Source organism: Carcharodon carcharias, chromosome 5, assembly GCF_017639515.1.
Source record: "Carcharodon carcharias isolate sCarCar2 chromosome 5, sCarCar2.pri, whole genome shotgun sequence".
In the NCBI taxonomy this organism is placed as follows: Eukaryota; Metazoa; Chordata; class Chondrichthyes; order Lamniformes; family Lamnidae; genus Carcharodon; species Carcharodon carcharias.
The window spans coordinates 93482921-93506710 of NC_054471.1; the positions used below are offsets into that span (position 1 = coordinate 93482921).

Below are 23790 nucleotides of genomic sequence, written 5' to 3' on the forward strand. Positions count from 1 at the left end.
TCCACCTCTCACTGGCCCTCTATCCAGCTCTACTTGTCCCACCCCTCCTTAAACCATCTTCTATTTCACCTCTCTTCTATTTTTACTTAGTTCTGTTGAAGAGTCATACAGACTCGAAACGTTAACTGTGCTCCTCTCCGCAGATGCTGTCAGACCTGCTGAGTTTTTCCAGGTATTTTTATTTTTGTTTTTGTTTTGGATTTCCAGCATCTGCAGTTTTTTGCTTGGTGTTCTGCTCGACATGGTCAAAGAGCTGAAGTTGTGCTTTTGAGTTGGTGCTTGAGTGCAGATTGAGGAATCCAGGTGAATAGTATCTCAAGAGACAAGATTGAAACTCTGAGGCAGAGTTGGAGCAACTTTTGGAGAGAATTCCCAGGTTAAATCTTCAAAGGTGAAGACTGGAATCATTTGTAAAAGAGAGTTTCAATAAGATTGGTTGACTCACAGTGTTTACAAACATTTGGGTGGATTGTTGGGAAATCCAGGAACTCTGTCTTGGTTGGATTTGTCATTTATTGTGCAGTGTTTTTCTAAATTCATATGTACCTCATATTAACCCTGAATGCTAGTGTGTAAGATAGATATTGTAAATTGTTTTATTTTTCTATAGCGAGGTTTATTTTTGTTCAAAACCCGAGGAATCTTATGGCTTTATTCTATTAGTAATTGTCTTGTATCTCAAACTTGTCTACTTTAAACAAAATGTTATTGGTCCCTAATTGGATCTTACCGAAAACTTAACGGTCTGGTCTAGGATCATAACAGAGTTTATTGGATGTTTCCAGTTTATTAGGTTAGCATGCCTGACAGTGATTGCTTACCCAGCATTTAAAAAGTTTGACCAGTTTTTGTTTTTAGAAACATGGAGTTGATCTGGAGAGTTGCTTGTGAGATTGCTAACTGAAAGGATAGAAAGGCAGAGACCATTTGATACATAGCCTGCTGTACGCTTACTATGTTAGACAACTCACCCCAAATGATTGACAGCGCAATGGACCAATCATGTCACGCGTTCTACCCAGCCTATGACATGATTGAATCATGAGTATTACCGGATGTCTCGCCCTATCTCTAGGGACTTCCGTTGTCAGGCTGACATGGACAGGGAAGAGGAAGCAGCGGCGGTGCCGATTGACGAGTTCAGTAAGCTACGGATTACCGGTGTTTGGACCGTCTTGTTGTCTGTAAGTGGAATAGGGAGTTGTTTGGCTCAATGACTGGAATCGGGCTTCGGTCCCGATCCCGATACCGCGGTGAGCCGGCGGTAGCGGCTCGGCTTCTCTGTCGGGGCGGGTCGGTGTTGTTAAGGTGAGTTAGGAGCGACTGATGGCATCTTCCTGAGACGCATGTCGTCACCGCGCAAATGCTCCGGGCATTGTTGATAAAGCTGAAGGAGAGGTAGTGCAGTTGGAGCTGTTTGGGGTCAAGGTGTTAGATGAATACAGTAAAATGTTATAAAGATGTGATATCCGTCAATAGGGATTGGCAGATTGCAAAATGTTTATTCTGAAAATGTTTATTCTCTATGTCTTCACTTCAGTTATGAACTTTTGCCATTCTGTGTAAGTGTGCCACAGGATGAGCAACTCTTAGAGAAAATTAAGAGACAGCCTCCCATTGGGTACGTGCGAGGAGTAGATGTGTTACCAGAGCTGTTAAAGTCGGTGGGGTTCCGACGGAGCTGTGAGAGGGAGGGGGGGTGGTTCCGGCGGAGCTGTGAGAGCGCACAAACAGGAGGAGAGCAGGTACCATGCCTGCATTAAATTTATGGGTGTGACTTACAGGACAAACAGTGCCCATGCAGCACAAGACAGTTGACTTAGATATGAGTCAATCCAGAAAACAAGGGTCAGTTGGTCACCCAGCAGTTAGTTGATAGCACTGATGCCTGAGTTCAGAAGTCCTGGTTTCAACGCCCAAGTGTGAATATAGGTATCAGCATTCGCTCTGGGGTGACGGCCTAGTTGTATTCTAGGGACTTGACTGCTTAATTCAGGCTAATACTCCTGTGCATAATTGAGGAAGTGATGCACCCTTGTGTGTGCCATGTTTCAGTTGAGATGTTAAACTGAAGCCCAATCTTCACTCCGGTCAACATAAAAGATTCCATAGATAAAAGCAAAATACTGCAGATGCTGGAAATCTGAAACAAAAACAGAAAATCCTGGAAAAACTCAGCTGGTCTGACAGCATCTGTAGAGAGAGAAACAAAGTTGATGTTTCGAGTCTGTATGACCCTTCTTCAGGGCTCTGAATTGTGGTCTGTATAAACAGTTTTTTCTGACGAATTGTTTGCAATACAAATTTCAAAATTCTGTAATGCTAACACCAGACCCAAAGTCTCCTTTTCGATCATTGAATATCTTCTCTGTTGCACATTCAACTTTTGTGAAAAATACCCTTTGGGTTTTTAAATTCCAGTGCCATCTTCCTGTAACAGTACAGCCCCAATGCCTAAATCACTTGTGTCAATGACCAACTTAAATTGCTTGGCATAATTGGGTAATGCCAAAACTGGTGCTGTAGTTAATACCGTTTTCAAACTGTCAAATGCCTTCTGAAACTCCTGTGTCCACTGAAACTTGTTCTTTTTTTAATAGTTCAGTCAATGGTGCAAGCACACTGCTAAAGTTTGGTTTAAAAAATTTACAATAAAACTCACATGCCCAGAAATCTGAAAAATTCTCGTTTTGTTGTATGCACGGTGAAATCCCCGATAGCCTTAACATTCACATCTCTCGGAGCCACCTTACCATGTCCAACGGTATGGCCTAGATACGTAACTGGCACTTTTGCAAATTTACTTTTAGCCAAGTTCACCAGCAAATTAGCTCTTTGCAATCGAGAAAGTAATTCTTCTGGATGTTATAAATGCTGCTTCCACATCTGACTGAAAACTATCAAGTTGCCTGTATAAACAGCACAATTGCTCAGACCTGCAATTACTTTCAGTCTTTGGAATGTTGCAGGTGCATTTTTCACACCAAATGGCATGACTTTAAACTAATATAGTCCATCTGGCATCACAAAAGCCAATATCTCCTTTGCTGTCTCCTATAATGGAACTTGCTAGTATCCTTTTAGCAAGCCAATCTTCGTGATAAATTTGATTGTGCCACTTTCTCAATACAAGCTTCCAACCCGTGGTATAAGATATGAATCCGCTTTAGTTACTGCATTCACCATTCGATAGTCCACACACAGTCTTTGTGTTCCATCCGGTTTCGGTACCAGCACAATAGGCGAATTCCAGTTACTGCAACTAGACTCAATGACATTATTTTGAAGCACGAATTCGATTTCTTTCTGTACTTTTGATAGCTTTGCCAGATTTAATCTATAAGGATATTGCCTTAGCGAAGATGAAACTTCTGCACATTCATCATGTATACATAAATTTGTCCTTCCCAACTTATTTCCACAAATATCTTTGTGTGACCTCAATAGCTTCTCCAAATCACTTGGACACTTGTTTGAAAGGTAACTCAGTATTACATTTAAATTTTCAAGCACCCTGTCATTATCCAGTTTGATTAGAGGAAAATCAGTTTTAGAATCCTGCATTTCTATTTCACATTATCTATCACCACTAATACCTCAGTTTGGTCCTCTTCCCTGTCAAGGTACCTTTTAAGCACATTTACATGACACACCCTTCTGCTTCTTTCTTCTACTTGGAGTATTTATTGAATAATTCACTTCACTCAATTTCTTTTCAATCCTTTAAGGCCCACTAAATTTTGCATTTAATGAGTCACCCTGTTCTGGTAACAGAGGTAGCACTTTCTCCCCAGCAACAAAACTATACGCTGTAACTTTCCTGTCTGCTTTCATTTTCATCACTTGCTGTGATACCTTTCACGAGCCAACTCACACGCTCTGTCCAATTTCTCTCTGAAGTTTGATACGTAATCCAAAAGAGTAGTTTCTGAATTTTGACCAACCAATTTCTCATGAATCAATTTGATCGGTCCTCTTATCTCATGACCATAAACTAGTTCAAAAGGACAAAATCAACTGATGCATTAGGAGCATCCCTAATAGCAAATAACAAGAATGGAATTCCCCTACCCCAATCCTATGTATAATCCTGACTATACATCTTCATCATAGTTTTTAGAGTTTGATGGCATCTTTCCAAAGCCCCTTGTGATTCAGGATAGTAAGCTGTTGACTTAAATTGTTTTATCCTCAAACTGTTCATTACTTCCTTAAACAGATGGGACATGAAATTTGAACCCTGATCTGATTGTAGGGGTTCAATTTATTCTGGATAATGATAGCTGGATCACAGATGTAGGTGATGCCTGTGGTAGTTCAGCAGCCTGTATAAGTGTTTTCAACAGAAGTCTTTAGGTAAACCAACATATCTTGTAAAAAAAATAGTTAACTCTTCCCCAATTTTCTTTGTCGTATATTTCTCAAAGGTATTGCATCAAGAAACCTGGTAGACACATCCATTATTGTCACTAAGTACTGATTTCCACTATTAGCCTTATGGAGGGGTTCTACACAATCAATCATGACGCTAGTAGAAGGTTCTTCAAATGATGGAATTGGAATAAATGGTGCCGGTTTATTTACGGCTTGTGGTTTCCCTATCACCTGGCATGTGCGACATGTTCTACAAAATTTGACTACATCCCTATGCAATCCAGGCCAATAAAAATGTTTTTATATCTTCACCTGTGTCTTTCTAATTCCTACATGTCCCCCATTGGGTATCCTCAGAAGCTCATTTCTGTATCCAAATGGTATTACAATCTGATGCACTTCCTTCCAGCTTTCATTTGCTGAAGCATGATAAGGCCTCAATTTTCTCATTAAAACGTTACCCTTAAGGTAATAACATTCTGGAATACATTTTGCCTGTTTCTCAGTATGCTGTCTGATATAAATATTGTATTTGCAAATCCTTTTTCTGTAACTTCACTATCTGCCTTGAGCTAAACACTTCAGCTGAATTGTCTTCCAGTCTTTCTTCTTGAACAACCTTATCAAACACCGTGTCAGCTAATTGGATTTCCATACCTTCTCCCTACCTTTTAACTTCCTGTTCTTCTTCTTGCAACCTGTGAGCCTGTGATCTCATTATCACACAATCTGGAAACATTCCAGGATGCTCTCTCTGTAACACTTCTGTTGAAAACACTTCTACAGGCTGCTGAACTACCACAGGCATCACCTACATCTGTGATCCAGCTATCATTACCCAGAATAAATTGAACCCCTGCAATGGACAATTTTTCCACCACTCCAACAATCGCCTCACCTATTTTCCATTTACTCTTTAAATTTACCTTCCACAATGGAATAAGTTTAGCATCTCTGTGAACCCCACTTATTATCACCTGTTCCTTCAATGCTCCCTCTGAACAACAAATGTCACTATCCCACAACATTAAGGATTGGCTAGCCCTTTTGCTGCTGAAAATTTTAACATTTTTACCTACTCCATCCTGAGCACAGGGAAAGACTTTCGCTTCACTCACAATCTTCAAACATTTCTGCAACCTACTCCTCAGAATTATCTTGGGTAAATTGTGAACACGTTCCCACTTCTTTATCTATCACTGATGCTCTTTACTTTACCTGTACACAAGCCACTGGTTTTTCCTGTACCTGAACCTCAGAACCCACAGTACTTTTACTTCCATAACTTTTCTGCACCCCTGTAATTCCAACAGATTTTCCCTGCAACTTCCAGCACACAGATTTCATATGTCCACCTTAATTACAATGAAAACATCTCAATTTTTGAATTTCACATTTCCTTCAGCACCTTTTTTATTCTGCAGGAAAACTTCCTGGGAATTTCCAACTACTCCTCTTCCCTGACTCCGCTTTTACCTTCCCACTTACTATCCTTTTCTGATTTAAAAAGGTGATGAAAGAAGGTTTAGCTCTATGAACTAAATCGTAGTAATCAGTTATCTCTGCTGCTTGTCTTACTGTTTCAGCCCTCTGTTCCTCCACATGAGTTCTCAGCATCAAAGGAATTGAATCTTTAAATTCTTCCAAAAGAACTACCTCTCTTAGAGCTGCATATGTTGTTTCTATCTTTAATGCCTGTATCCACCGGTCAAAATTACTTTGTTTTATTCTTTGAAACTCAGTATAAATTTGCCCATGCTGTTTTCTCATATTCCTAAATTCCTGCCTGTATACCTCAGGAACCCACTCGTTTGCACTCAAAATAGCCGTTTTTTAAAACCACATCATAGTTCACTGACAGTGAAGCATAAACCTCATGTGCTCTACCCACCAACCTGGATTGTAACAATAATTTCCTGTTTATCTTCTCATCTGTTTAGCTATCTTCTCAAATGAAATAATGCTTCCACAGCTTTTTCCTCAAACTTTGAAAGAGCTTGTACGAATTTAAACATCTTCCCACTGGGTTTTAGTGTAAAGGTTTATTCATCATCAGAGCTTTCCTCAGAATCTGAGATCTCCTTTTTAACTTCCTACCTTTTAAGCTGGTATGCCCTTTCTCTTTCCTTTTCTCTTTCCCTTGACTCTCTCTCTCTATCCTTCTCTCTTGCCTGAAATTCTAGTTCCAGCTTCCTTTCTTTCTCCTGCCTTTGTGCTTGCTCCCTTTGAAATGACCTTTCCTTTCGTGCTGCCTCTAACTCAATTTTTTTCATTTCCTTTCCTTGTTCAAGTTCAAGCTTCTTCATTTCTAACTGAAGTCTCACTACCTCCAGCTGTGACTCACTTGTGTCAGGTATCACTTCCAACTTTAAATGCTGTGCTATACCCTCAATTATGTCAGCTTTCTCTTTCCCTGCAGCTAGTCCCAATTGTAACGTATCCACCAATTCCATTAATTTAACTTCAGTTACCTTTTGTAAACCAGCCAAAGTTATAGCTTCAACTCCCAAACAAGTCTTAGCAACAGCCAAAGCCATATTGCAGTCTCACCACTTAAAATAACCAACTCTCGAATTCAAAATGCTTCTCATGCTCTTAACCTTAAGATTCACTAGCTCCAACCCAATCAAGGAATTTTGTTATGGCACAGCCAATGGTAAATGCTGAGCTGCTCAAATCCCAGCCAGAAACTTGAAACTACTGCCACAACTTTTTGTAATTTGTATACTTGAATTCAGTAATAATAAGGCTACCAAGTCGTTTAGGTTTCTTACAAAATTACATTAAACCTTTATTAATAGAATAAATGATTTTAAATAAATACATAAATCTACAAATTACTGAATCACCTAATTAATCTAATTTCTAGTTTCATTAAGTCAACAGTAAGACACACAGATTTTAAAAGACCCAGGCAAAGATACATGATACCCTGAACAATCCAATTCAAAGTGAGTTTCCTTAACTTCAGTTCTATGTAGGCAGCAGCTTGAGGCTTAGATGCTGAAGGCTTCTCACACTTGCTAGATCTTAAAATGCTTCCCCTTACACAATCTTCACTTCTTTATGCATATTTTCCCCTTTGAATGCAAATTCCAATTGTTTCACTGTCTTTGGACTTTACCTCTCTGATAATAAAAAAAATCTCATAGCACTAATTTTACCAGTAATCTTTGGGAAAAAATACACACTGTTTTTGAGCTTCACCTGGCTAAGCGACACATTTCACTCCCCTTTTGAAAACAATCTAGTCTGGATTAAAAATGCAAATATTCTCTTCAGACCTATATCTAGTTACTTAACATTTCAAATCTAGGTTATCGTCTAATACATCAAAGCCTTCATTAAATCACACACCGAGGAGGCAATGGTGTAGTGGTATTGTCACTGGACTGGTAATTCAGAGACCCAGGGTGATGCTCTGGGGACCTGGGTTCGAATCCCACTGCAGCAGAATTTGAATTCAGTAAATATCTGGAATTAAAAGTCTAATGATGGTTGATGTTGATGTAGTGATGTTGATCCACTTGGTTCACTAATGCCCTTTAGGGAAGGAAATCTGCAATGTGGTTGACTTTTAAAAATGAACAAGAGCAATGCTAGCCACCAATGCCCACATCCCATGAGCAAATTTTTAAAAATGCTATTACTGTACTTAACAATAAATTCCAATAACACTATGACAATTATATCTCCCTCACAAATGCTGCTGCACATTCCTACAACATGCAGGCTAATACAACTTCGGTGTTATATTATTGCTTTTTATTTGTGCTTTTTGTAAAAGCCAACTTCTGTAGAAATTAGGCTTGACACAAATGGCTTAAGAAGTAAGCTGCAGGGTGAACAGTGAGCCCCTTTAATTTATTTATTCACTGGATGTGAAATCACTGGCAGGACCATTTATTGCCTGTCCCTAATTGCCCTTAAGGTGATGATGGTGAGTCACCTTCTTGAACGGCTACATTCTGTGAGAGTGAAGGAATGCTCACAGAGCTTGCATTTTTTTTGATACGACCAAGTGCTTTGCTAGGCCATTTCAGAGAGTGATTAAGTGTCACATATAGGCCAGACCAGGTAAGGATGTAGATTTCCTTCCCTAAAGGCTTTAGTGAACCTGTTTGGCTTTTACAATAATCTGGTAGTTTCATTGTTTCAATTATTGATCTTAGCTTTTAATTCCAGATTTATTTAAGTAGCTGAATTTAAAATTCCCAGCTGCTGGGGTGAAATTTGACCTGTGTCTCCAGGCTATTTAATGTTGCTATTCCTGCAACATAACCATTATACCATTGGTTGTCTGCCTTTTGGGGAACCAATAATATTCATATTAGGAAATATTTGTTAAATGATAATCTGTGGCTGAAGAATGCATGTTCCAACAGTGTATATGAGAAAATATTAGCTTTCTATTTTAAAGGCTTCACAGAGTCAGCGACATCATTAGCAGTTTTATCTATGGTGTATTGTGTCCATTGGATATGTGGTGTTGAGGTTACAATCAGATCAGCCATGATCTTATTGAATGGCAGAGCAGGCTTGAGAGGGCAGAGTGGCCTACTCCAATTCATATGTATGTTCATATACACTTTATCACTGCTTGTCAAAACGAGTGATTCAGTTATGAGGTTTGCCACTGATCAAATTTACCATCCTGCTAACAAACAAGATAGGATTTTTAAAAATATAATGATGCAGTTTCAATATTTTATATGGAATGTTACTGAATATACAACAGTGGATAACAACTTGGGAATGAGATAGAGGAACTTGTATATACCTATCTTCTGTGCCCTCAGTATATTGCAAATTGCTTTGAAGGCAACAATTTTTGGTGTAGTCACCTGTTACATAGGCAATTGTGACAGTTAATCTGTTGACTTGCGGCACACTGCAGTCTTGTGTAAAATTTTAGGTGAATTCCTAGAGTGGGCCTTGAACTCTCAAAGTTCTAACTCCAGATTGAGCTTGCTATCATTGAGCCAAATGGTTCCTTGCCTGTTTCTTAACAGAGTGTGGCAACACAGTTGGGTAGTTGAAGGCAAAATATAATTTTGTAGAAAACAGGGTATATTATACCCCTCTGGTGCAGAGTCCTGTGTGATGGGCTGGCACTTTGGGCACACTGATTTACATCCCCCTATGTGTGACCCATGTTGTACGTAACTATGTGCCGAGAGGATCACATTGCAAAGTCCACCCAAAGATCTTTTAATTGAGAGATTAACTTAGTGAAAATGTCTAAAGGTTCATATCAGAAGTCTTTTTAATGAAAGTGATTAAGATGGTTTATTTCATAAATATTCCCTTCCCTGTTTTCTTTGCATTACAGATTCAGTGGTCAGAGCCATGGCTGATTGGGCTGCTAGCTTTTCATGCTCTTTGCTTTCTACTCACCTTGACGACAATTAAATTCTACAAGTTCCAGATTGCTCATTTCCTTTTTATGAGTAAGTTGTTTTTATGTTTGTATTGGTGTGTAAAACATAAGATTAAGGATACATTGAGCATTTAGTCAGAACTTAAGGCCTGATAAAACACTTGTTTTGAAGCTCTAAAATAGATTTAGCATATATTTGCTGCATATAATTCTGTTTACACCTTTTCGTGTGTAGTAATCTGATGTGTAATATATCTTAAGGAAAAATGTTATAATGGAAGATCACGATCTTAGTATCCAATAGAAGAGCAGCGTGGTCTACCTCAGTAGTCTATAGTTAGAATCTGTAATGTAGAGACAAGGTTTGAGTTAAAAGCACACCAATGGAGTTGCTGAGTTCCTTTGTAAGTAAATAGAATGTGTTCTACCTAAGAATTATCTGCTGATCTACTCTTATTTGTGGTACCAACTTGGCCATTCCGAAACAAGCACACCAGAAGACTTAGGAGGCCAACTTACTTTTTTTAACATACATGCTTGCTCAACATGTTTTGAAATACTTCGTCTTTATTGTTGTTATATCATTTGGCAGAAATGCAAATGACTTTTATATTGTACAGTAGGGGTGCTTAAAATCAGAATCTGCCTTGCATGATTGGAGACAGTTGTTGTGCTAGTTTGTTTTCAAAATGTATTCTTTCCCTTCCTCACTATTCTGACTTGGATCATGGTTTACTGACCATTCCATCTGTCACAGACTTTCTGCACGTCCCTAATCCCTCCCTATTTTTCTGTAAATAAATTGCAGAGCACCTGGCATTGTATTGATTTTGACCATGACTGGGGCAGTTTGGCTGTGGCTTGTACTGAGGTGACACCTGGCTAACATCAGTTAAAGTTCTTAAAAGATCTATCACTTGGTCATTGGAAGTAGCAGGCCAAAAAATGTTAGAAAAAACTTTTTGGTTTTATCCTAACAAGCTTGCAGTACTAAAATAAGTAACAACTACTAAGAGCTTCACCGTGAGTAATGTTGCTCCATCTTCAATAACATATTCTTGTTACTTTTGAAATTTTTTGAGTTAGTGATACCCACACAATCTAGCATATTAACATTAATGGTCTATTATAATACCTTTGACCACCGTTACTAATGTGCAAGGCTTACAGAATATGTGGTGGATATGCAAGTAGGGAAAGCAAAAAGTTTTGTATAATTTGTGTGAATTGGAAACATTGAAAATGGTGCTGTAGGCCAAACTGCTCGACCCCTTTGAAGCTTTGCATTAACTGGTGCAAAGTTTGCATTAATTCTTGTCATTGTGGTATGGTTATTGCCACTAGAGGTCAGTGTGGTGACTTGTAAATGTTGTGTAAATCTATTGCAGCAAATGTGGAAGTACATATAACCTGTTAAATAATGGAACAATGTTACGAGACAGTAAATTAATTGAAAAAAAACTAAGCAATCTATTTAACTTAATCTAAATTTCTTACCTTTAATTCACACCTACACACCTATATTTAGTACCATGATCAGTATTATGAAGAAATAGAGCCAATGTGATTCGAAGCTGGGTGGAGGGAATCCCGACCAATTGGTATTGACCACCAGGTGTCCACAGGATCTATAGGTCCAAATATAGACAAGCCTTTGGCATAGATAAATGTAATGCAATTTAATAGCTATTTATAATCTTCATGGTTCTTTATGAAATGATATGTATAAAGCTGTGAAATGCTGATAAATTTTACAATCAGCATCTTCCCACTGGCCTTGACCGTCTGCAACCTCGTGATGCTTTTATTGTCCTGTCTTGCTTTCCTATCACTTATTAAAATCCCCATTCAACAACTGTCTCTATCATATCCTTGAGTTATTCAGAAATTCCCTAGTTTGTTACAGTTTAAGTGACTGTTTTTGTTCCAAATCTGCATGCAGTTGGTTGTGAACTTTTTTTTCCAAGTATGTTTCTTATAAAGCTTTTTTTTGAATCAGGAAATGTGTTGATGTAAACTAATTACAGAGATTATATTTTGTTGTATATGAACTTTCTGTTTAACTGGAAACTATAAGTGGTGCATGTGATGTGAGATATAGTGAAGAGCACTTATCATAATTATCATTGAGCTATTTCCTTTGGTCAAGCACTTTTTACACTGTCAAATATGCTGGCATTGCAAATCTTGACCATTAGTATACAAATTATGGATTTACTGTAAACAGATGTAAACGTTTTGTAGCAAGATTCATTACTGATGATGGTGGTTTAGTGGATTCATGCTTCTGAGTTTCGATTCAGCCTAGAGTCTGCTATCTCATAGACTCATTTTGGGGCTCTACTTGAGTGATAACCAAAACTTTGGACTGCTAGTTATTTGCCAATGAGCACACAATCATCTATGTTGTAATTATTTATAATATGTGAGATCTTAAATAAAGGTAACACCACTCTGCAACTCATTTAAAAACTGATAAAATAATTGGTTTTAAGTTAGAATTCTATTTTCCAGCAATACTTCATAGGCAAGGTGTAGAGCTGCACCATAACTAAAATGAAACATGACACTGTTATCTTTATCCGGTCTGTTTATGCTGGGAGCCTCGATGGAACTAATGACTGCTGTGGAAGTACACAATTAATCCCTGATACACCATCACTCTGAATAAATACTTGAATAAGCAAGGGACAAAGTACATTTGCAAACATTTGAATATTTATTCACATTTCAAAAGGAATACAAGCTTAGAGGTCATGGTGCGGGTATATTTTGGTTTTTGAGGTAATTTTATTTAAATTTTAAAGATAACATGTAATTTAGTATTGATGGGATTGTGTGAGTCCTTTAGCTAAAAATGGAGGTTGGATATGGATGCTCTGTTACAATTACAATGGATTTTAATGGAAGATAATACAGAGCTGTTTGCAAAAGCGGGTAAAATGGGAGATGATGCAGGATGTTGATACATGGACATTGGTGGGTCAACCACAGCTATGGCTTGTGGTTCCAATGCATCATAAGTTTGACACCTAATCCACAGGTTTTTTTTAATATTCTTTGATTACAGTAAGTGGTGTTTGCTGATATTCTCATCAGGTAAATGGCATGATATCATCGTGTCAGTGGTTAGGGCCTCTTATTTTTTAGTCAGATGAACAATTTAGAAAAAAAATTTTAAAAACAAGTAATTTCTGTTTAAATTTGCATTCATCAAGGTAGGCTGATATGTGATTGCAGTTTGTTTTAATGTTATCCTTTACATTAATTCAGTTAAGGTATAAAGTACCACTAAATTGCATATCTGACCCAGATTCTGCTTTATTATTGGCTTTTGCATCTCAGGACTGAGTTCATTTATAATTTTCATCCTTCCAAAGTAAACAACTATACTGGATGAAACTTTGCAATCCTGACTGGAATTGTGTGCAAATGTGTTTTACTTAAAGGTGAGTGCAGGGTTGCATTACAGGGATTATGAAAACACTATTTGTTCCATTCCAAGGTTTAGAATTAAGAAGTATTGAAAACTTATCATTCAGAACTGCAGATGTTCCATTTCAAAGTGTCCAAACCTTAAAAAATTTAAAAGAAAACTGATCATTTTCAGGAAATCTGATAGGCTGTACTCTCGCCTATAAAAACTGTGTCAAAATCAGGGGTAATGTTGCTAACATCACTCTGCTTCTAATTTATGAATTGACCTACCTGGTCCAACATGGATTACTTTTACTACTCGGCATTCGCAAGGTATCATTCACCTTGGCCACACACAAATTGTTTACATCAGAATGGTAGTGTTACTGCAAAGCAGAACAACTTCACATGAATGCCAAGTCAGTCTTTAGCAGTGGGAGAAAAAAAAACTTGTGGCAAAATTATTATTGTGTGCGCCCAGTGTGAGAGAAAATAAAAGTAAATTAACATAATTTACAAACATTGAATTAAATAATTATCTTGATTTCCAATTATTTCCATGGGCAGGATATTGAGGTTGGCGAGCGGGGGTGATGGGGGCCCGCTCACCGACACGTAAAATGACGCAGATGACATCAGGCAGAACTCCCAACGTCATTTCAATTTTCAGGTTGGCGGGGGTGCAGCCGAATCAGCCGTGTACCCGCCAACCTGTCAACGGCTAATTTAGGCCATTTAACAAGTAATTAGACTAGTTAATGGACCTGCCCTTAAGGTTGGCAGGCAGACCAGGAGCCCTGGCGGGCTTCAGAAAAAGCATGAAACCTCATCCATCGGCGGGATGAGGTTTCATGTAAGTTTTTTAAAATTTAAAAGAAGTTTACTTAAAAGTGATGGACATGTCCCAACTCATGTGACAGTGTCACATGAGGGGACATATAAGGGAAATTTCATTTCTCTGCATGTACCGTTTTTGAATTTGAAGTCAATCTCCCTGAGGCAGCACTTAGCCTCAGGGAGGTCAGGCTCTTTCGTGCGCATGCGCAAAAGAGCATACTCTCGGCTGAGGGAATTACTCCCTGCCCGCACAGGGAGTGCATAGCACTTCCTGGTGGACGTCATGCTGGGTGGGCCTTAATTGGCCTGCCATGTAAAATGGCAGCGCGCCCCTATCAGGGGTGCCGATTGGAGGCGTGTCCTCTCCTGTGGCCCCCCCCCACCCCTCAAATGGGGGGAAAATTCTTCCCCATGATTTTCATACCTTCCATTCATCCCCCACAACAACAAAAAATGCTAGGAATAAGGTGAAAGTGTCCTTGAAGTTACCTTGTTTCCTGTATTTTCATGTTTTTTTTATTCATTCATGTGATGTGGATGTCGCTGGCTAGGCCAGCATTTATTGCCCATCCCTAATTGCCTTGCGAAGATGGCAGTGAGCTGCTTTCTTGAGTGTTGCACTCATCCAAGCAAATGGAGAGTATTCCATCACACTTCTGACTTGTGCCTTATAGATTATGGACAGGCTTTGGGGAGTCAGAAGCTATCTGAAACCAAGGACCAAAACAATAACTTCTGTTCTGGGTTTGTACTAATGGTTTGAGTCTACATGTGCAGTCTGAAGCTGGTATGCCTCCCATATTAACTTCACACTAATATAATGGACAAAGTGTGTGTAGCTTACTTAAAGATTATTTTTTTAAATGGCAAATTCTGAAAACCTAAATTTTAAATTATTTGAGCTATTTAAATATCGCAATATCTATTGCTGAGAAGTTGTTCATACAAACTAAGTATTTTGAACTTGATAGTGTAATGTTCATCCCTCACTAATTGTTATCATGTTATTTTCTTTTTATTGCAGTTGTGTTGGTATACTGTGCAGAATATATTAATGAAATGGCAGCAATGAACTGGAGGTAAAGGCATTGGAAATACTTATGACATTAAAACTATTATCTAAACTTCCTAAGCAGCATATTATGGCAGTATTATTTCATTCATTTCTTAGATCTAGACATTTTAGATATACCTTTCAAAAAGTCACTGATAGTTTGCCATAGAAGAAATCAAATCTAATGTGTTAATTAAGTAGTGATCGAATAGTTCTGTGCTCAGTTGAATGTAGCCCTACAAGCTGCATGGTTTTGAAAGCTGTGAATTGTGAAGTATATTTAGTTATCTATATTGTTTAATCTGTATTGTATTCGAAAAGCAAAATTTGGTGTAAGAGCAGTGTATGGATTTCAAAACTGGTTCTGACTCCATTTTCACCAACTACTTTTTTATATTTTATATTGTAGATGGAGCTAGGGAGAGCAATGTCTTGCAGATGATATTAAAATAGTAGTAGTAAATGGACCAAAGAAATTTACAAGGGGATATTGATAAAATGGCAGAAGAGACAAGAAAGTGTCAGATGGAATTCAATGTCAGTGATTCTGAAGTGATTCATTTTTCAGTTATAAAAACAAACTTACAGTTATACTTTGGAAGGAAGGTGGATGAAGAGCAGATTGATTTGGGAGGTTCAGGTAATAAAATATCTTCATTCAAATGAATAAGACCATAAAGGTGGTAACGGGAAACAGTTTTATGGTGAGGGATGTAGAATATAAAAGCCGAGACATAATGGTGAATCTATTTAAAACCTTATGTTCCGAGGCAGAGTACTTTGAGGTCCACGCTAAATTAAGGACATTGGGGCAAAATAAAGGATATAATGTAGATTTACTGGGATGCTGCCTGGTATGAAGAAATACAAATAAGAAGACAGTCACAAAGACTTGGGACTGTGCTTATTTGAACAGAGGAGATTACGGGGTGTCTCAACAGAGATGTTTTAAAATTTTAAAGGTTTGAGACAGAGCAGATAAAAATAAACTGTTTCCAATGATGGGCAAATCTAGAATAAGTCAACTAGACTATAAGATTAAATGCAATAGATTTACCATGGAGAACAGGAAAGCATTTTTGTATAGGGAGCTGTGAGACTATGGAATGCACTACCAGAGTTAAAGATTGAAGCAGAGGCCATGTCAACCATGACAACATTTAAGAATAGATTAGATAAGTGATTGATTGAAAGAGGAATAAAGAAATTAAGGAACAGGGTGAACATAGCATTAGGAGTACTGCTTGGGTAGAGGATAGACACCAGCTTAGACTCGGTGGACTGAATTGCCCATTTCACGATTGCAATTCTAAACTGCCATTTGTAAGCAGCTCAACTTGAATCTAGTATTTCATTAAAAAATCAAAATAAATCCAAACTAGCATTATTAGAACTTCTATCTAATTGTTATAAATGGTAAAATTTTAGTTTAACAGCATATATTAACTGAAGAATTTTCATTAATCTTGTTCTTTTGGAAAAAATGTGGCTCCAAGCACTGAATACTTGTTTCAAACATTTATTTTGTTCTTTCTGTTTTAGTTGTAATTCTTATTTGTTTTTTTCAAATTGGTAGTAAAATACAATGAACTTCCTTGTCCTTGTACTTTTAGACAAAAGTTCAGGTTGAAATTTTTTTTTCCAGATTATTTTCCATGTACCAGTACTTTGACTCCAATGGGATGTTCATTTCACTTGTCTTCTCAACTCCACTTTTACTGAACACAATGATCATTGTGGTAGGAGTTCATTTCCACTTGTTTTACAGTTTGCAGTTGCCTAAAAATCTGCATATTTTTTTCCAGAATTTAACCACTTTCTGCTGTTTTCTTAGATCGTGTGGGTGTACAGAACATTGGCAGAAATGACAGAACTGAAGTCACTAAAGCAGAAAAGGAAAGCAAACAAGGAAAAGGGGAAGAAAACTGCATAATACTATTTTTGTTACACTTGTTCTGAAAAGCTGTGCATTAAATCTCTCAATCATTTGGGATTTTTTTACTTCCATTCTCTCGTGTTAGGAAAAAAAGCTTGAATCCAAACCAGGGATATGTTATCAATGCAAGTTGTTGTTTACACTAATATTAGTGAAAGGAGGAAAATATATCCTTTGATGTTATAAATCTCTCTCCAGTGGTATCAAGCAGAAGACATGCTTGTTGGTTAAAGTTGGTGACGTGACTGGAAAGCTAACAAGTTATCTGACAAAATTGGCCTTGATTACTCAGCATACAATGACTTGCGGTTTCAGTTTTTGTTTTCAACACTGCCGGTGCAGAGTTTCATGTAGTCAGGGAGCATATGACTAAAACTAATGGCTGCAAAATGGTGAGTGGTATTTGTTTGAATTTTAGATATACACCTGTGTGTGTGAAGCTTTTCAGTGGAAGACATAATTACCTTTTTTGGATAATTGACACTTTGGTCCATCCTTACATTTCGCATCATGGTGAATTCCATGTTTTGAACGTGGTCTTGAGTTGGTGCACAGTACATACAGGACTGTGATTTTTTTATATCTGCTTTAATCATCATTGTGTCTTTTTCACTCATGTGTTTATCTTCAAAAAGGGATTATTAAATATGAAAGCAGCTGATCCTGGAAATGAGTCCAGCACAACGTGGAACATTGCATATGGAATCTATGTATATATGGGTGGAGGGGCTACAGTGGCTTAGTTAACTCCCATCACATTGGAAGCAGGGGTAGATTTAATCAAAATATCTGCAAGGGGTGGTAGGCTATTTGTCCAAGGTCTTATTAGAGGTGCATAATCAAAGGAATGCAGCCATTTTAGGAGCAGTTTGAGAAGGAAAATGGCCTTCACTATCCATGTGGAATATGTCTCTGTAACTGGATGCTCTCACTGGGAACCTTTAGTACTGGACCCACTAGAGAATACAGTCCAGTGAAGGTTGCATCATTAAAATATAATAGTGGATGCCAGAAAAGGCTGAAGTTTTTCTAAGCTTTTGGGAATCCAGGCCTGAACCCTCAGATGGGCTGCACTGGCCAATATCTTGACGTACTCTACATCCAACTATGATTTCCAGGCCAAGGACGAGGACATTCATGCCCTTCCTCAACCCCACATGCTACTGGTGTGGTTTTCCTTCTTTAGGAAAGAACTTCTATCCAAGCCAAACAAATCTCCATGGGAACTGGAGGAATTGGACAGGACCCGGATTGTCTGGGTTCCAGCCTGGTTTCTGGTCCTTACGTCAAACTCCTGCCAGACATACTGTATGGTGGAAAGACCACAGATTTTATGCTTCAATCTATCTTGTGTAAAAATAAATAAACATACATCTGAAATGAATACTTGTGAGATTTTTGATATAGCTGTTGGGCAACAAAATAATTCATTAAAACTCTAACATCCCATATTTTCGTTGTATTACTGAGGATACTTTAATAGAAAATAAAGTGCACCAGATTATTAGTTTCGAAGTTAAGATTAGCAAATCAAAAACAGTTGTTTTTGTCATGAAGATGTTATCATGCCCACTTCAGCTGAATCTAAGTGACCATTACTTTCTCTCCTTGAAGAAATAACTCCTTATTCCTAAATCAGCTGAACTAACGACATACTTAATATAAAGTTATACTCACAAGCAATTTGCTAAGACAGCAGAATCAATCAAGCCCAAGGGAAGAATTTATGGAAAAGTAAAAACATGACCAATATTACTAGTGCCAGAATCTTCGGGTCTGCATGCGAGGGTGTGCTCCGCTCCCCAACGTGTAAAATGACGCATGGCGACATCAGGCGTGCAGCCCGACACTATGCGTCATTCCAATCTTCATTTCGGCGGGCCTGCACCAGAGTTGGCTGCCCGGCGAACTGTCAAAGGCCATTTAATAACTAATTTAAAAGATTAACAGAACTGCCCTTCCAACCTTAAGATTGACGGGCAGGTAAAGAGCCCAGGTGGCCTTAGCATCTATCATGAAACCTCATCCACGGGCAGGATGAGATTTCGTGAAGGGTTTATAAATCAAATCAATTTTTTAAATTAAAATTCATTGACATGTCCCAGCTCATGTGAAACTGTCACATGAGGGGGCATGTCTGAAAATTATTTTTTTCTCTTCATGAAAAATTTAAATAATGAAATTAAACCCCCTGAAGCAGCTCTGTGCCTCAGGGAGATTTCTGTGCTCTTTCGCGCGAGCACAGGCCCTCACTTAGCCTCCTCCCCTGCCCGACCAGCGAGTGTTCAGTGCTTCCAGCGGGCCTCAATTGGCCTGCCTGCGTAAAATGGCCGCATGCAGCCAATCAGCAACCCTCCCACCCCCACAGGTGAAAATTCTCCCCCAGGTATTTTTCTTCCTGACATCACACTCTATGCCAAACACTTCATTTGTGTAATACCATTGATAAATCTAGGCCTAGCTTTATCTTTCATATCAAATTTACATTTGCAATAGCAGCTATTTTGTGCTGTTTCAGGGATGTCAGCTTGATATCAATTAGTACCAAATTATGGGCAGTTTTGTCATAAATGTATGCCTTGTAATCTTTACAAGGAATTGGATTAAAATTACTGAAGCTCATAGTATGAGAGATGAAATGAAACCAAGGTTGTTAACATTCACAGTTCTTAAGGATGATCATACAGGATTAGGTCTGAGTGATACATAAAAGTAGAATATTCAGTTTGTTTATCAAGGCATTGACAGCTAGTTAAATGGGGTTTTATTTATTTTCCACTCTGTCTTAAAACATTTTTGGGAGTCTTAAAAGTGTTAAAAGCTGCCTGCCCAGCTTTCTGGATAGCACAAGCCAACTTCTTGAACTCCTAAATTGAGAATAATAGCTATACTAAATTCTTAACCCACAAAAAACATTTTTTTTTGCTATTATAAGTATCTCTATCCGAAGATGTTTTAAAATTCAAAAGTTAATGCTTTGAGAACAGTTTACTATTTCAATTTGATAGAGGGCCATTAGTTTGATACTGTTTAAGGTGTCAAAAAATGATACTTATTGTAATAATAGCAAAAAAAACATGGTGATTAGAATTTCATTTATTAGCAATGACATATCTTAACGATACTGCTGTACGATAAATTTTGAGTCATCAATTTTAAAATTAGTAGTCAAAGGTGAGTTCGTCCACTTAATTTCTAACAAGGATAGATCAGAGCTCTTGCTAAATGGTGGAAAGCTAAATGGTGGAAGTCTAAAGACATGTATGAAGTTAGATACATAGATCATTAAAGTATCATGGGCAATATAGAAAATAATCAAAAAGGTAAATGGAATTCTGGATTTTATATCTAAAGGACTGCAATGCAAAGAGGTAGAAATTGTGTCACAGCCACACAATCTCCTGGTTAGACCATGCCTGGGAGTATTGTGAGCAGCTCTGGGCACCAGACGTTAGGAAGGATATATTGAGGATAGAGGTAGTGCAGCATAGGTTTACTAGAATGATCTCCGGATTCAGTTAAATTACAAGGAGAGATTACATGACCTAAGGTAAAAGTTCCCTAGAATTTAGAAGATTAAGAGCTGATTTGATCAAAGATTTCAAAAAAAAGGGGAATGGATAGGGTAGCTGGAGAGAAACTATTTCTGCTGGTTGCAGAATCTAGGACCAGGGAACAAAGCCCAAGTATTAGAGCTGGAGATTTCAGGAGTTAAGTTAGGAGACACTTTTACTAACAAAGATTTGTGATAGATTGGAACTCTTCCACAAACAATGGCTGATGGTAGGTTAATCATACGTCTAAGATTTACATTTCCTGTTCCTATGTCCCTATCCCACATTGTTCAATGGCAAAATGAGCAAACTATGATTCTTATGGATTGCAAACTTGTATTACAGATGTGAAGGTGTAATGCATCAGGGTAGATTCCTTGCAGGCACCTTGCTTAATAAAATTTTGGTGGAAATAGTACATAAATGAGTTATTTTAATAAGGTATTGGGCCAGATGTTCTGGTCTCTGGATTGTCAAAAGACTGGATGACTAAAGATGCGCATCAGGACCCTGTGGAAGTCCTGATGCAGGACCTACATGGGTATTGCCTAGGAAACTTAAACTTCTGATGAATAATTCCCCTGTTCCCCAGAATCCTTCACGAATATCTCCAACGTTGAGTCAGAGTCAGACTTTGGGGAGTCTGCGGTACTTACCTGAATAGTTACCCGGGAAATGTTAGGCTTAAACCTACTCTAACACATGGATAATTACACAACTGACCCCATCCAAACACTTGCCTGACTACCCCTCTGGACCTGACCTGAGTAGCACTGCCCCCCACCCCAGCACCTGACTACCTCCCTGACCTGACTAACCACATGATCCAACCCAATGACCACCCGACTACCCCTTGACCTGACCTGACTACCTATTCACCCAACGGCCATCTCACCCAACTACTATCTCACACACCCTACCCATCTGCCACCTCACGCATTTATCCATTCACTAATGTTCAAACTGGACCTTTAAACTCACCATACAGCAGCTAGGTGCTGTTAAAAAAAGTGTGCCCTATCCCCTAACTCTACTTTGACGGAGTTCCCTGAGGGACTCTGCATTGTGCATTTCTGGGAAAGCCAGACGTGGAATGGGTCCTGGAAGAAATGCGAAGCAGCATCAGGTCTGGGGAATTTGCAAACGAAGCGGCAATCGGATGACGGTCATTGCTGTTGCTCGGATGATCCGGGCCATTATGTAGCTGTTCTAGCATTTAACCCTCTAATAGTATATTACATGAGTACACAGCGTTTACCAAAAGTATTTTCTGGAAATGAACAACCACAAAAAACATGACTTCCCTGTTGTACTCTTATAATAATCAGAATGCTGTTTGACAGCAAGTAGTAACGTGTGCCATTGCAAAATATCGAGTCCAAAATTTGACAGATAACAATGAGTATTGTGACAGGAGCCTTATGGCTCATCTGTGCATAGTAAATTCATGGAAGTATCTATCTGTTAATGGGCTTCTTGTTACACTCAGTGACCTGTTCTTACCCAAATTAATGTAACACAATTCCCTGAGATACTTAACTAATGCCACCATGACAGCAGAAAACTAGTTCATAAGTTATGCAATGCTGCTTTAGGGCTATGTGTACATAGTCTGCATTAATGACTCATAAAGCCAACATTTATTTACTTTTGGATAGCCAGTTTTGGCTACTTTTAGCATAATAGTCAAGATTGCACGCTCTAGGGCAACTAATGTGATGGATCATCTAGTTTTCATCTCATATCCTCGGACCAGTTAATGCTTTCAAATATATGGCTACTCATAGCACTTGTAGGAACATGGGAATAGAAGTAGGCCATTCAGCCCCTTGAGCTATTCAGCCCCTTAAGACAGTTCTCCCATTCAATTAGATCATGGCTGATCTATATCTTAACTTCTTGGTCCCATTACCTTCGATAGATTTTTGTTAAGCAGGGTTATTAATCCCGGTTTTCAATTGAACTAACCTCAAGAGCTTTTTAGGGAGATATCCGTTTGTTTCCGTTTGTGTGGAAAAATGCTTCCTGACATCACCACTGAATGACCGAGCTCCAATTTTAATATTATGACCCTTGTTCTGAACTCCCACACTGAAGGAGGTACTTTTTCTCGATATACCCTATCAAACTCTTCGATCACCTGAAGAAAGCATTTCAATTATATCACCCTTTTATACTCAAAGAATGCAAGCCTAGTCTATGCAAACTGACCTCATAATTTATTTCCTTTAGGTCCGGTATCAGTTTAGTGAATCTGCATTGCACCCACTCAAAGGCCAAAATATCCTTCCTGACATGCAGTGTCCAAAACTAAACTGTATTCTAGTTGGGATCGAACCAAAGTTTTATTTAACTGACATAATTTCCACTCCTTTGTATCTCCTGGGATAAAGGGCAAAATTCCATCAGTTTTTTAATTATCTTTTATACCGGTTCCACTGACTTTTAGTGGTTTCTGTACTTGGATTCCAAATATTCTTTTATTTATTCATTCATCGGATGTGGATGTCACTGGCAAGGCCAGCATTTATTGCCCATTCCTAATTGTCTTTGAGAAGGCAACAGTATCCCTCCACCTCCTCCACAATTCCTAGCTTCTCATTATTTGCAAAATCCAGGCTGACACTCCATTGTGGTTCTGAGGAGGTGTTGGAGGTGCCATCTGTTAGTCAAGATGTTTAAACCGAAGCCCCATCTGCCCGCTCAGGTGGATGTAAAAGATCACATGGCACTATTTCAAAGAAGCACGGGAGAGTTATCCCTGGTGCCCTGGCCAATATTCATCTCCCAAAAAAAATTATGAAATTGTCATTATCAAATTGGCTGCTGCATTTCCCACACAAAAAACTTAGGTACATTTCAAAAGTATTTCATTTGAAGCTTTAAAATGCTTTGAGATGTCTGGTGGTCGTGAAAGATGCTATATATTTTTTAAAATTTCATTTACAGGATATGGGCATCGCTAGCTAGGCCAGCATATGTTGCCAATCCCTAATTGCACTTGAGAAGGCAATGGTAAACTGCCTTCTTGAACCGCTGCAGTCCATGTGGTATAGGTACACCCACAGTGCTGTTAGGGAGGGAGATCCAGGATTTTGACCCAGCAACAGTGAAGCAACAGCAATGTGGTCCAAGTCAGGATGCTGAGTGGCTTGGAGGGGAACTTCCAGATGGTGGTGTTCCCATCTGTCTGCTGCCCTTGTCCTAGATGGTAGTAGTTGTGGGTTTGGAAGGTGCT

General features: G+C 38.5%; 1 protein-coding gene across 1 annotated transcript; it reads left to right on the top strand.

Moving 5' to 3' along the window:
* Positions 1–1079: 1079 nt before the first annotated feature.
* tmem18 (transmembrane protein 18) lies at positions 1080–18382 on the top strand. The gene is made up of 5 exons (XM_041187173.1): positions 1080–1184; positions 9707–9824; positions 15033–15087; positions 16708–16801; positions 16897–18382. Exons 1-5 carry the CDS (start codon positions 1098–1100, stop codon positions 16993–16995), a joined length of 453 nt encoding a protein of 150 aa, XP_041043107.1. The 5' UTR covers positions 1080–1097; the 3' UTR covers positions 16996–18382.
* Positions 18383–23790: the final 5408 nt, after the last annotated feature.